At 38.3% G+C, this 12,084-nt stretch overlaps 1 protein-coding gene across 14 annotated transcripts in view; it reads left to right on the top strand.

Annotated features, from left to right (window-relative positions):
- lrmp (lymphoid-restricted membrane protein) overlaps window positions 1-12,084 on the top strand; it is a 38,874-nt gene that overhangs the window by 8,378 nt on the left and 18,412 nt on the right. For 12 of the 14 annotated variants that reach the window (XM_015049717.1, XM_015049759.1, XM_015049741.1 and 9 more), the window contains exons 4-20: window positions 872-1,052; window positions 1,678-1,739; window positions 1,831-1,906; window positions 2,023-2,181; window positions 2,274-2,391; window positions 2,674-2,724; window positions 2,839-2,916; window positions 3,097-3,153; window positions 3,700-3,759; window positions 4,047-4,111; window positions 4,224-4,317; window positions 4,504-4,650; window positions 5,042-5,143; window positions 6,209-6,360; window positions 7,703-7,818; window positions 8,558-8,833; window positions 10,409-10,461. In XM_015049717.1, the coding sequence (XP_014905203.1) occupies window positions 872-1,052; window positions 1,678-1,739; window positions 1,831-1,906; window positions 2,023-2,181; window positions 2,274-2,391; window positions 2,674-2,724; window positions 2,839-2,916; window positions 3,097-3,153; window positions 3,700-3,759; window positions 4,047-4,111; window positions 4,224-4,317; window positions 4,504-4,650; window positions 5,042-5,143; window positions 6,209-6,360; window positions 7,703-7,818; window positions 8,558-8,833; window positions 10,409-10,461 (1,847 nt within the window). The remainder of the gene's footprint in view (window positions 1-871; window positions 1,053-1,677; window positions 1,740-1,830; window positions 1,907-2,022; window positions 2,182-2,273; window positions 2,392-2,673; window positions 2,725-2,838; window positions 2,917-3,096; window positions 3,154-3,699; window positions 3,760-4,046; window positions 4,112-4,223; window positions 4,318-4,503; window positions 4,651-5,041; window positions 5,144-6,208; window positions 6,361-7,702; window positions 7,819-8,557; window positions 8,834-10,408; window positions 10,462-12,084) is intronic. The other 2 variants (XM_015049783.1, XM_015049725.1) reach the window with 1 other exon arrangement.

The raw sequence follows: 12,084 nt of genomic DNA, 5'->3' as shown, positions 1-12,084 counted from the left end.
CCTTAAGGGTTCTTAAAAAAAAAAAAAAAAAAAAATTTTGAAAAATTTTTTTTTTTTTTTTTTTTTTTTTTTTACCATTCAGTTGGCATAAATGGTACTTGAAGACATTTGTACGTTAACTACATTGCAACTATATTTTAGAATATTATTCATACCCCTGTTAGAGCCCAGCTAGAGTGCAAAACTTATCTGTGGAGGGAGGTAAAGACTGAGATGATGGCAAGAAGTAAAATGTTCAAATTTCCAAAGAAAGTACACAAAATGCTTAACAGAAGAAAAGTTGGACTACTGTAAGGACAATGTGACACGTTTCCTTGATTACTGAGAAGAGTGAAAATCCTAGATACAAATCTTTTGTAAATAAACTTGTATAAACTCATGTAAAACTGTTTTAAATTGCGTACACTCCTCATTTCCTATTAGAATCAATCTTTGTGGATGAGTAAAAATACTTTTAAATTTAGGAATATGAATCACTTTCAGCTTAACTGTTGGAGTAAGTGAAATGAAAGAGGTTGAACTCCTCTGTCATTGGTCTACTTTTTTTTTAAAATGGAAAATTTTGATAGGTTACTGTTTATGTAACCACAAACTTAGTTTTAGCCTGGAGTGAGAAATCTTTTATAAACCCAGTAGTTGAAAAAGGTTCACTATCACTATGGTAACTGCTTTTGTTTCCATTAAAGCAGCACTGGGTGCCAAAGTGGACACGATCACTGTCAAAACCTAGAAAACCAGCAGATTGAAACTGGTGGTTTGTTGTGAGAGATAAAAATGTTACAGAATTCAAACATCAGTGCTTTCAATCGACTGTGTCGGAGTTGTCAAAGACGGCTCTCTCCTAAAACTTGGTCACGCTTTCACACTCTAGGTAAAGTGTACGTGTCTCATATTGTCAACTACCTGCGTCACACAACCAGTCGAAGCTCTGAAGACAGTGGACTGGAGGAACTTTGCAACATGCTGGACCCAGAACATAAAGACGTGTCCATTGATCTGGACACCTACCACGCTGTCATGAAGGAGTGGATAGATGACTGCCGCAATAGCAGGTACTGGGAAAATGTGGTTTTACTTTAAGTAGTCCGTTTCTGTATGCCTATTGTCAGTTTCAGTTTCTTTATATTTAGCGGTTTTTGGCTTTTGTGGTTTTTGTGCAATTTGAAATTGTCTAGAATTGGACTGGGCCATTGCAATACCTTGATCATTTCCTTTTAAGCTACTGTATTTACTGCAGTGTTCGCTAATCTAGCCAGCAGCAGCAGTAGTCTTGGCTTAGCTTTAGTTGTGATACAAATAAATTAACTTTTTAATGCTCTGGTGTTCTGAAGAGTTCATGATTGACTCACTGACTGCAAGATTCCAGGGTCTTGAACCTGCAAAATAAGTCAAATTTATCCTCCACCACAGTCCCTCAAAGTTACTTTGAGGCATTGTGCTGAAATCTTTCTCTTTTTGCTTTGAACATGGTGCCATACATGGGGGCAAACATCTCTTCCCTTTTAGACAAACGTAACCAAAGTAGAGACGTCAGTGGACTACTCACCCAAAGCATTTTGCATTTCTTAAACTCCTTGCTGCTCTTTCAGTTTATTTTGGGACCTTTGAAACTGTTTTATAATAAATGACTGTTAAAAATGAGTTCACCTTTTTTTTTTTTTTTTTTTTTTATCACAGAGAAGTCTCAGCAGAGAACCACATCCAGGAAGACTCAGTTAAACTCAAAGATGGTGCCTCTGGTGAATATTCGTTTAACCACCCATCTGACCTGTAGATGCAACTTGTAGTCAACACGTAGAGACTATTGGTTTTTGTTTGTGTGTTTTGCAGCCCGAAGGTCTATGTTGCTAAATATGACATCGGGAAGCTTGGAGGCCTTTGGTGGAGAGGCATCTAGAGTGGAATTGTAAGTCAAAGTTACAAGTCCGCCAAGTTTTTTTGTTTTATATGTGACACCCAGTATTTTGCATATAGGGTATTATTCACAGACAAGTGTTTGTGTTTTTCATTTCCCCTTCCCAGTGAAACATCAGAGCTGGTATATTGTGTTGCTGATCTTCAAATGAGCAACCAAAAGCTTCAGGAAGAGGTACGGAAGCTGAAGCAGGTGGTGGAGAGCATGGAGGAGAGCAACCAGAAACTGGCAGAGGAAAACGAGGACCTACGCAATCAAGCCAGGCTGTAAGGTTCTCCTAATTCTCTCACAAATGTGAAGTGCTGGCCTACTGAAGCAGCCTATTTTGGCCTTATTCGTCCTTCTTATTTTACGACAGAAACCAACAGCTTACACAGAAGGAGAAGATGCTGAAAGAAGAGGTGGAAGAGATGAAGGCAACATTGAGCTGTACAGAAGAAGGGAGAGCTCGCGCCTCGGCACACAGCAAGCGTATGGTTAGTCATGCATCTTGAGGCTGAAGAAGACATCTTTGGTGTTACTTGATGGTGCAATCTGTTCTGAAATTACAAAGCTTTATGGTTTGAGTTTAATTAAAGCCCTGGTGTTAGTTTCTTAGCAGATCACTAGTTATTTTTTTTTTCCATTACAGATTATAAATATTATGTCATCAGACTTGATTTACATAAATATTTAGTCTGAGGTTTCAAAATGTAAGAAAACTGCATGGCATGCAGTTATGTATGTGAGTTATGTATGGATATTTATTTTTTTCCTAGGAGAGAGAAAATCAGAGCCTGATTGCCCAGATTGCATCCCTTCAGGAAGAGGTACTGAGTAAATAACCTCACTTAACAGACATAATTACTGAAAATACTAATAACGTGGTCCAATCCGAACAGAGCTGACTATTTGTTCAAACGTCTGACTGATTGATTTCCTAGAACTTTAAGATCACCATGGAGACAGACGAGCTCCAGAACAAAATAAGGGAGCTGTGTGACTTTAACGCTGACCTTCAGGTATTTCTACCACTTGTCTTTTATTCCTGATACCCCCATTATGCACCACTGCTTGGTTGGATTCTTCTGAGACAGTTTTCTATAACATATATTCAATCATTTAACATAAATTGTGAACTTTTAAAAGTATCTTTGCATAATAATAGTGATCCACATTTATGTTTTTGGACCTTTATCCAGCTGCAAAATCACTCCTTTGATGCCGTCATTGGTGAAAAAGAATCTATTATTGTGGAGGTGAGTTAACTTGTCAAGTGTACTGTTCTAAAGCTGCTATTAATCAGTGCAGTCATTTTTTACCAATAAATCTAAATTCAGGTGCATTGCAAGAAGTTTAAAACCTTTTAAATCTCAGCCTCAAATTATGCATTTTATTTAGATTTTAAAAAGTGACAACATGAAATAATACAGCATTTTAATGTGCTAACTTAACATTTCTAGATTTCCAATAGATTTTAGATTATTAAAAAAATCTAAATCTGTTTATTGTGCATTTATGTTCCGTTTTCTCTGATTTAAAGAAAACTTGTGTAAATATTTTAGTAAGGACACACCAGAAAACATTTGTAGCTTTTATTATGGTGAAAGATCGATCTATAAACTATTCACTCCAAGTTTTTAGATTTTCTTTTGGAAAGAATTGGAAACCATGTCACTTTTTTTTTCCTTTTCACAATTATGCACCGCTTTGCGTTGGTCTCTCAAATGAAATCCCAGTAAAATGACCAGTGGCAGTTTTCACATTTTTACAAACCTCAAACCTATACCACTTACTTCCTGCAGAAGAACAGACAGATAAATGAGCTGAAGGCAGCAGTCGAGGAATATTCTGCCATCACAGAGGTCAGTCTGGTAACATGCATCACATTATGAGTTATATATGTACTAAAATGTTTATTTTAATTTCCCCTGCCATTGAGTTAAAGTCAACTGATGACTCTCATCCATGCCTAATTTATTATAAAGTCAGACTGAAGACAAGAAATTCTCCCAAAAAATGATAACATTTGTTGAATTAAATTAAATATTTGTCATTTAAAGCATATATGCCTAGTAATGAACTTGTCATTTACTAAATCACACGCTCTCTTTGGAAATTATATTGTTGCCTCTCATTTTCTCTAATCCAGCTGCTGAGGAAGGATAAAAACAAGCTTGAGACCCAAATACAGATGATTCTTCCAGATCTCGCTGGGTAAGTATTTCAAGTCATCTCGTTAAAAAAAAAAGGCTCCTTTTTTCAGAGGAAGAACGTAATTGTTTTATTTAATTTTTTCCCTAAACCCATTACCCTGTCTGCCTCACAGGGCTAGTATGGCTTTGTCAGTGGCTTACAGATTAAACCAGAGCAGTCTGGGATCCCTACAGACAGAACTGGCTCTGGCACAGTCACCACTGGAGGTCAGCACCCCTCCACTCTCTCTATTTTGCTCAGCTTTCATTGTATAATTTAAGTGTTCAGTGAAAACATTTTGTACAAGAAAGGACTTGATTCTTCACCACTCATCACTTACTATCACAAAGTGATAGTAAGTGATGCACAAGGCCTTTTGCTAATTGATTTTAAAAAATCACTTATGCTTCCAGACTTCTGCTGGAGTGAACTATTTGTCCACTACAATGACCACGGCCTCTTCGCTGGACGAAACGCTGGACAGAGAGGTGTTGCTGATGCTGCAGGGACCCAACACTGAACATGTAGCTGTGGAGTACAAGAGTCTCTTAAACAAACTGGTAATTGAGTATGATTACATTTGAAACCATGACCTGAACTTCTGATAAATCTGTTTGAATATTGAATAGCCAGAACCCATCCAGTTTGAGCACAGCATCCTGTTGCATTTGTTGTATTTTCACTGGCATTTAATTGTATTTAGGTACAACGGTGGATAGGTTTTGTTATTTTAAAAGTCTGTTTATGGTGTTTCTATAGGTGTAGAAAGATATGACTGCCATCTGAAACCTGTGCTTGAAAACTGTGGTGCATTGCCAAAGAGCAAAAGACTAGAGATGGTATAATGATAGGTTAGGTTTAGAGCAGTATTTCAAGAAGGTCAGTACTTGTGTCTTTTACCTTTATTATACTTCCTTAGCTTTGATAGTATGCTCTGTCTTTGTTTCCCAGAAAAGAGATTTCAAAGAAGAAGCCACCTGCGTCTTATCTGCAGTTCAAAACATGATGGATAACCACACAAAGTCAAACAGCAACAGCGACCTTGATCTTCAGGTTAGATGCTCTCCAGTTAATTTAAAAATCTTAACTATGGCTCTCTTAGATTGAGTAGTTTACTAATATTGTGTGGCATTGTCGTTTACGTTATTGTTCAATTTCATTTAAGCCTTGTAGGCTTTAATGTTGCTGGCCTCTTTTATATATCAATTTGCGAGATAGTGGTAGTGGCTTGTAGTTTTGGCTTGTATCTATCAAAAGCTTAGACTGTTTTCTTTCATACATCAAAGTAGAAGAAAATACAGAAGTGGTAGCTGCTTCATGTGATTTTGAGTTTTAATTCGGTCTAGGATCTCTCAATATCACACATCCTAAAATGGTTGATTTTTGTCAATTTTATGATTAAATAAATCAGTGTTGTTTTTTTCGCTCGCCTGTAAAAATGTCTTAAATAAATGATTGACACGAAAGGAGTTCACAAATATTAAAATTTCTGAATATCTATTTCTGAATTGACCACTTGCAAAATCTCGATACCCAAACAAAGCTAAATAAGAAAACTTTGTGCATAGCTAAAGCTTTTGGTGAAATACTTTATAAAAATCTACATGTTTTTGCCTTTAAATCTGTAACAAGCTATTTTCATACCTAACATGAGTCACAAAGTTCTGAGTTCTCCATCTTCCTCACATCGCTGTATCTGCTCTCTCTCTTTCCTTCTCCCTCTCTCTCTGCTTCCCACACAATATTTCTCCTCTCTGGAGATCTCACTTATATAACTATGTAACAGGCTCCATCCAAGCAGTGCTGTTTAGTCAGTGTTGTACCATGATCACAACCCACTCCCCTCCTCCCTTCCTCACTGTGTTTTTTTTTCTTCTTCTGTGTTGCTGCCACTCTGCATTTATTAGCCTTCTACTGTCAAACAGCAAAAAGCATCCCCAATGAGACAGAAAGCTTTAGTGCACCTGAGGTGAAAGCGGTACAAGCTAGTTTTATGTTGTGGCATTTCAGTACAGCAGGGAAAATGAGTATTTTTAAAACAAGATGCTACAGGTTGCTCACCCTGTAGCATTTCATCCATTGGAGAGACGGTGACCCCTTTGCGTTGTCCGCCTGCAGACGGTGCAGGCTGAGCTCGATGCTAGGAGGGCAGACTGGGCTGTCGGCTTGGACCAGCTGGCTCAGTACACTGACTCATTAGAAAAGGAGCTGATCAAAATGGCCAGCAACATGAGGAGATCCCGCACTGAGATCCTCCACCTTTCAGTCAGGTGAGTGCATTCTGATTGTCTGATCTGACTGGATGAGAGGAATTTGTGGATATTTGGTATGAGAACATGGGATGTTTGGTTTAGAGTGATCTTATTGGATGAATCAGTTTCTAGTAGGCGGAGCTAGAATTATAACTTTTTCAGTACTGACTGGCAGAGACTTTAAGGACCCTAAAACATTTTTTTATTTACCAACAGCAACTATTCAAAATGTAGAGTAATTTTAAAAAATATATCATTTTAAATTGGATCATCTTTGAAGTTTAAGCAACCCTAAAACTGTCAACTAACATCCTATTGTCAGGTTGTCCATTTGTCCTCTTGTCCATTTGTTCATCCGTCTGTTGTTTGTCCATCTGTTGATCAGTCTGTCAGTCCCCTGATTAGTTTCTCTCCAACAATCCAGCTGATGCAGCTAAACAGCCTTTTATCTGTGTCCCTCTGTCCACTTGTCAATCTGCTCATCTTTTTGTCCTTCTGATTTCTCTTCCATCTGTCAGTCCATCACTCGTCCATGCATCCCTCTGTCTATTGTTTTTCTTTGCATGTTTCATAGTTAAAGTCTAGCATAAGTAAACATCTTGTCCATAAATTCATGGTAAAGTTTCTCAGAAAAAGTGTAAAACTTTAACATAAAAAGTGTAGAAACTCTGTTCTTTGTTCATTCATCTCTTGAAAAAGTTAAAGCTAACAGCAGACAAGTTTTTAAGATGAAAGTATCCCCTTTTTTGTTGCTTGTTCTTTGTCTCAGTTGACTAGTCAGTTGTACTGAAAAGAGGAAGACCAGCTAATTATCCTGACCACAGCGACCCCAAAAGGCTTACCTCACTAAGTTTGGGCCATTCCTGGATTTCCCTCTGACTTTGTGTGTGAGAGAGAGAGAGATGGAGAGAATTTGCCATGTGCTGCAAGCTTGTGTGTGTTTCGATGTGTGTTTATGGAGACACCCATCCCCTTCAGATGTATAAAAGGCCTAGGCCAGTGTGATATTAGAGTAGAGAGGGAGAGTAGATTGGCTGTCCAGGTACAGCCTGTAAGACAGAGGCATGGCTCTAGCATAAGTCACATCTTGGTCTGTGGGCTGCAATATTAAAGGCTACATCTACAGAAATAAAGTGAGGAAATCAATACAGTGCCAGTGGGAGAACTGGCGCTGGTCACCGTGGGCAACAGAATGGGACACTGCATGGGCCTGCGGATTGGGTACCGTATGTCTATTTTCATCCAGGAGCTTTGTGTGGATACGTTTTCATTCTGATACTTCCAGACGCTTTGGGAGTTCTGCGCCCCTGTGCTGCGATTTGCTTGGGAAAAATCTAACTGGGGGGATTTTGTCTTCCAGGGTGCAGGAGCAGGAGAACCAGAAGCGGCAGCTGTGCGAGGAACTGGAGCAGCTAAAGATATCTCAAGACAGCAGAGAGGCCTCATGCCAAACACCTGCACCAGAGGAGGAGGAGGTCTGAGAGGAGGGAAGAGGGATGTTATTGTACAATTGATTAATTACGTTAAAGCAGACAACACGTTATGTAGTCTAGGTGTTTACTGGTTTACGTTTCAGTTTTTAGTACTTTAAATGCGTAATCCGTGACGCCAACACAGTTATCACTTTGGCCCGTCAGATGCAGTGATGCAGCTTGTTTTGTTTGTAGACAGCTGGAGCATCTGGTAGAGAACAGCCGAGTTTGAGCCGGCGAGTTAAGTGGACATGAGCGCCCACACAAAAAATTAATAAGGCCACACACCTACACACTTTTTAAACCTCAGATTGTCGTGCTTGCGCATGCTGGAGCATTACAGTGGCACTGCTGTTACATACAATGACTAAATCATTCTGCTTTAATGCAGCTCCTAGTTTCAAATTATTCAAACAGCCCATTGCTGATGTTTGAAACTTATTTAAAAATCATGGCTTTTTCTTAGGGGTTGAGCTGATCCCTCTTGTAATTTGCTTTTGGATAAAACTTCTTTTTTTTTTGTGGATTAAATGAACATGTACTTGTCATGGTACTTTCAAATCTTAAAAGATTAGTAGTACCTGTAGATTCAATTGGTGCAGTTGGTCTCATAGGTTTCAGATTGTGAATGGTGGAATGGAACAAGGAGATGAGCTGCTTTATCTGAGCCACCTCCAGCACTTTCATCAATGGGATTTGTCCTGATATTCTTACATTTTTCTTGTTTCTGTAATTTTTCTCTTAGCCTGACTTGGACTGGGATGAAGAGTTTGCTCTACAGGACTTCTTGAAAAATGAACTAGCAGAGGGGAACTGCTGGGTGCAGGATGGGAAAAGAGACTGCAGCCCTGAGGAAAAAACTGACTATTCGCCAGAGAGAGTTGAAGAAGAGGACGGGGAGAAAAAGTGGACAGTAGTGGACACAGTTGGGGAAGGAGAAGTGAGAGATACATCAACTCCTCTTTCCTCCGTCTGCACAGATGTTCAACCTGATCAGAGCATATCTGAGGGAAGACAAGGTAGGCAGAGGCAGCAGTAACCTGTTTGCATGATAAATGTATTGACATGCTTTGGTACAGATCTTTAATGTAAAGTGTTTAAAAGATTTCATGTTAAGATGTTTATCTTTTGTGCCCATTGAGAGCTAGTGATGAGTACTGACAGAGTTTGGAAAACATCCCTTATGTTTGTCATGAACCAAAAGCAAACAGAAAAACAGCAGGGATTTGATAGATATTGCTCCCTTCTGAACACTGGGTGAGAAGGGAGCAATATTTGTCAAATCAAGATTTGCAGAAGAAATCAATTTTAGCCCTTGATGCCAAGTTCTACATTAGCTGATGGTGTGGTTGGTCTTATCTCAGATGAGCTCATCATCTACACACTGTACATGAAATAAAATTTTGTTGTAGCTCATGTCATTCAACAATCTTGAAATTGTTGTGAATGGTGAGGCTATGGGCAGGAAGGATATCAGGTAGCAGTCTGTATTAGAACAACCTGAAGAGGTCTCTGACTGAAGAATGTTGATGTGTGACACTCATGACTGCCTGAAGCCTCCTTTTTATTTCCTCTGAGATTGGGGGTCATAGTTGATGTATTATTTGAGCTTCTAAGATGCTAATCAGCCGCTTCCATTTGCAAAATATACATTGTTGCCATGGTTGCACATAGTAAAAAGTCTCCAATTTTTTCCAGCTGCACACCATTTAAAAACCAAAGAGAACATTATGAAAAAGATCTAGAAAAAGAACAAATCTGAACTAACATAACAGAGCTGCTCCAACATGCTGCCACCATGAACCAGACAACAGGGTCCATTTGTTGCTGTTCAGTTAATCTGCTGCTTATTTCAACTCAAATAGCTGCCACTTTCTGATTTGATTAGTCAAGTGTATCAGCTATATTCAGTTTTTTTTTTGTTTTTTTTTTTTTGTCTCATTCTTTTTCATCTGACAAATTTACATGACCCTCATTATGCTGGAGATTTTTGTGGGACTTTAGTACCTCAAAATCAAAATCTTGATTCTTATTTGTCCTTCGTATTTGTGTCTGTGACAGCAGGTTATACTGAAATGGGGGTCATGGGCTGCGCATGCTTTCATAGCACCAGTGCAGTACACTGTCTGCCATTATATGGACGCACACATCCTGTGGCCCCTGGAAATAGACCCCTGCCTTCTATGGTGGTTGTAGTTCTGATCTTCTTAACATTGTGTGAGAGAGACAAAGTGTGATGTGAATGTGTCAACACATCTCCAGAATTCTTGGCTTCCTCAAGTTCCTTCTATGGCCGGGTGTGCGAGTGGTCTGAGCCCCCGAACTGAGCTTGGTAATCCCTGTTTCTCTTCCTGCATGAGTGGCTGGCAGGCAGAGAAACGGAACAGGGTGAATATAGGCATAACGCCCCTTCATACATGTCATTTCAAGATTCAAGATTCAAGATACTTTATTGTACCCTATCTGCCCCGCCATTGTGTTTTTATAACAAATCTGCAGCTTAAGGACACTTGAGACAAAACTTTGGGGTTTTGATGTCTATTTGTTTTCTCCAGCCTTTAAGGGATCTTCTTGTTTTGTTTTTTTTGTTACAGATTTTGGAGCCTGCACACAATCAGAACCTGAGGTCATTTGTCAACCTTTGCAGGTAAAATAACCTCAAAAATCAATTGATACAATAGTAAAGTATGTCTACATGAAGTGGATTAAGAAACATAACAGTTGATGAAGAAAGTCCAGATTTTTTTTCACACTTGTATGTCTTTTTCTTTTACATCTCACCATTTTTTTTTCAACAAAACCATAGTGCCTTTTTCAGATGATTGATTTGATCCATTTAGGCGACCACATTTTGATCCTCTTGAGTCCTGTTACGACTCAAGGTCAAAACAAAACAGGAGACCATGCAGGGGTTAAAGTGCATTTACACCTGCAACCCAGCCTACAAGGCCCAGGGCCGTAACAAGTCCCAAAACCTTCGAAATGCCATTATAACCCTTTCCAGACTGATGAGCATTAATTAATTTGTATTTTCTTAGCATTATAGTAAGCAAGAACCACCATGATATCCACATAAAAGCCATTTTGCTTTTATTTATTTAATAAAATATATTACCACCATCAATAATCAGGTGTATTATTACAAATAAAAAAAAAAGTTTTATAAATGCTATTGGAGTGCAAATTTATTCTCTTACAACCTGTTATTCATCTCAAATTGAGTTTAGTAGTAGACTGACAAATAGTTTAAAATGCAGAGCGACTATTTAAATTTGACGCTTATGTTTCTTGATCCAGATAAGTTAAGTTTCAATGCTCTGTTGTCTTTTCTTAGCGTATAATGTGACTGTTAGTGCTCATCTGTAAATGATGCAAGTTTTAAGCTATACCCAACATTTCTATATCATCTTTAAAGCTGCTCTCTGTACTCTCATATTGAAAGCTGTTATGAAATAAGTTATATGTTAGTTTGACTTCTTACTTATGAAAATCAGCTTAAAACTGTCAGGTTATGAGTAATTTCTCATCTGTTTTCACACTTCTCACTGGTTTTCAGTCACACTTGCACGGTTTTGCAGTTAGATGCAGAGGCATTTCCTGCTGCTGTGTTAAAGGAACCATTTGCTCAACATTTTTCAGAATCAACTGAAATGCTATTGAGATTATGATTTTCTGAAATAAATTGTTTTTCAAAATAGGCTTAGTTTTGTGACTGGCTGGTTTACATGAAAAAAAGCTCATATGCTTGTTTTATTTTTGCTTTTGCTTTTTTTTTTTTTTTTTTGCAACAAAGTGCCTCTTGCAAAACAAAAGGCACATAATGTACTTCACTTTTTCCACATTTTGCTGTTACGACCTAATTCAAAATTGTATTAAATTAATTGCGTTCCTCAAAATTCTACACACAAATAACCCATTGTAACAATGAGCAAAAAGTTTTTGATATTTTTGTACATTTAAGAATAGAAACCTAAGAGCTGTGAATCATAAGTACGGACATCTCAAAATCGAGGTGTTTCTGCTCTTTCCACATCTTGAGGAAAGGGATAAATACAGTTTGGAATGAGGTTGTATCATAAAAATGGAAAAATACATTTTAAAAAAATGGGAATGGTTGTTTTCAATGCCAATAACACAAGACCATACCCATCTTCTTCTGACGTGGGGTGCATCTTAAGTGATTCTCTGGGATTTTTTTCTCTCTCCCCCCCCCCCCACCTTCCCGCCCTTTCCCTCATTTTTTTTTATTTTTCTTCCCTTTCCTCTCCCA

Source organism: Poecilia latipinna, unplaced genomic scaffold (genome assembly GCF_001443285.1).
Source record: "Poecilia latipinna isolate Pla-1442-1.1 unplaced genomic scaffold, P_latipinna-1.0 Scaffold46, whole genome shotgun sequence".
Lineage (NCBI taxonomy): Eukaryota > Metazoa > Chordata > Actinopteri > Cyprinodontiformes > Poeciliidae > Poecilia > Poecilia latipinna.
The sequence above is the reverse complement of the archived record's forward strand: the minus strand, read 5'-3'. Positions and strand labels throughout refer to the sequence as shown.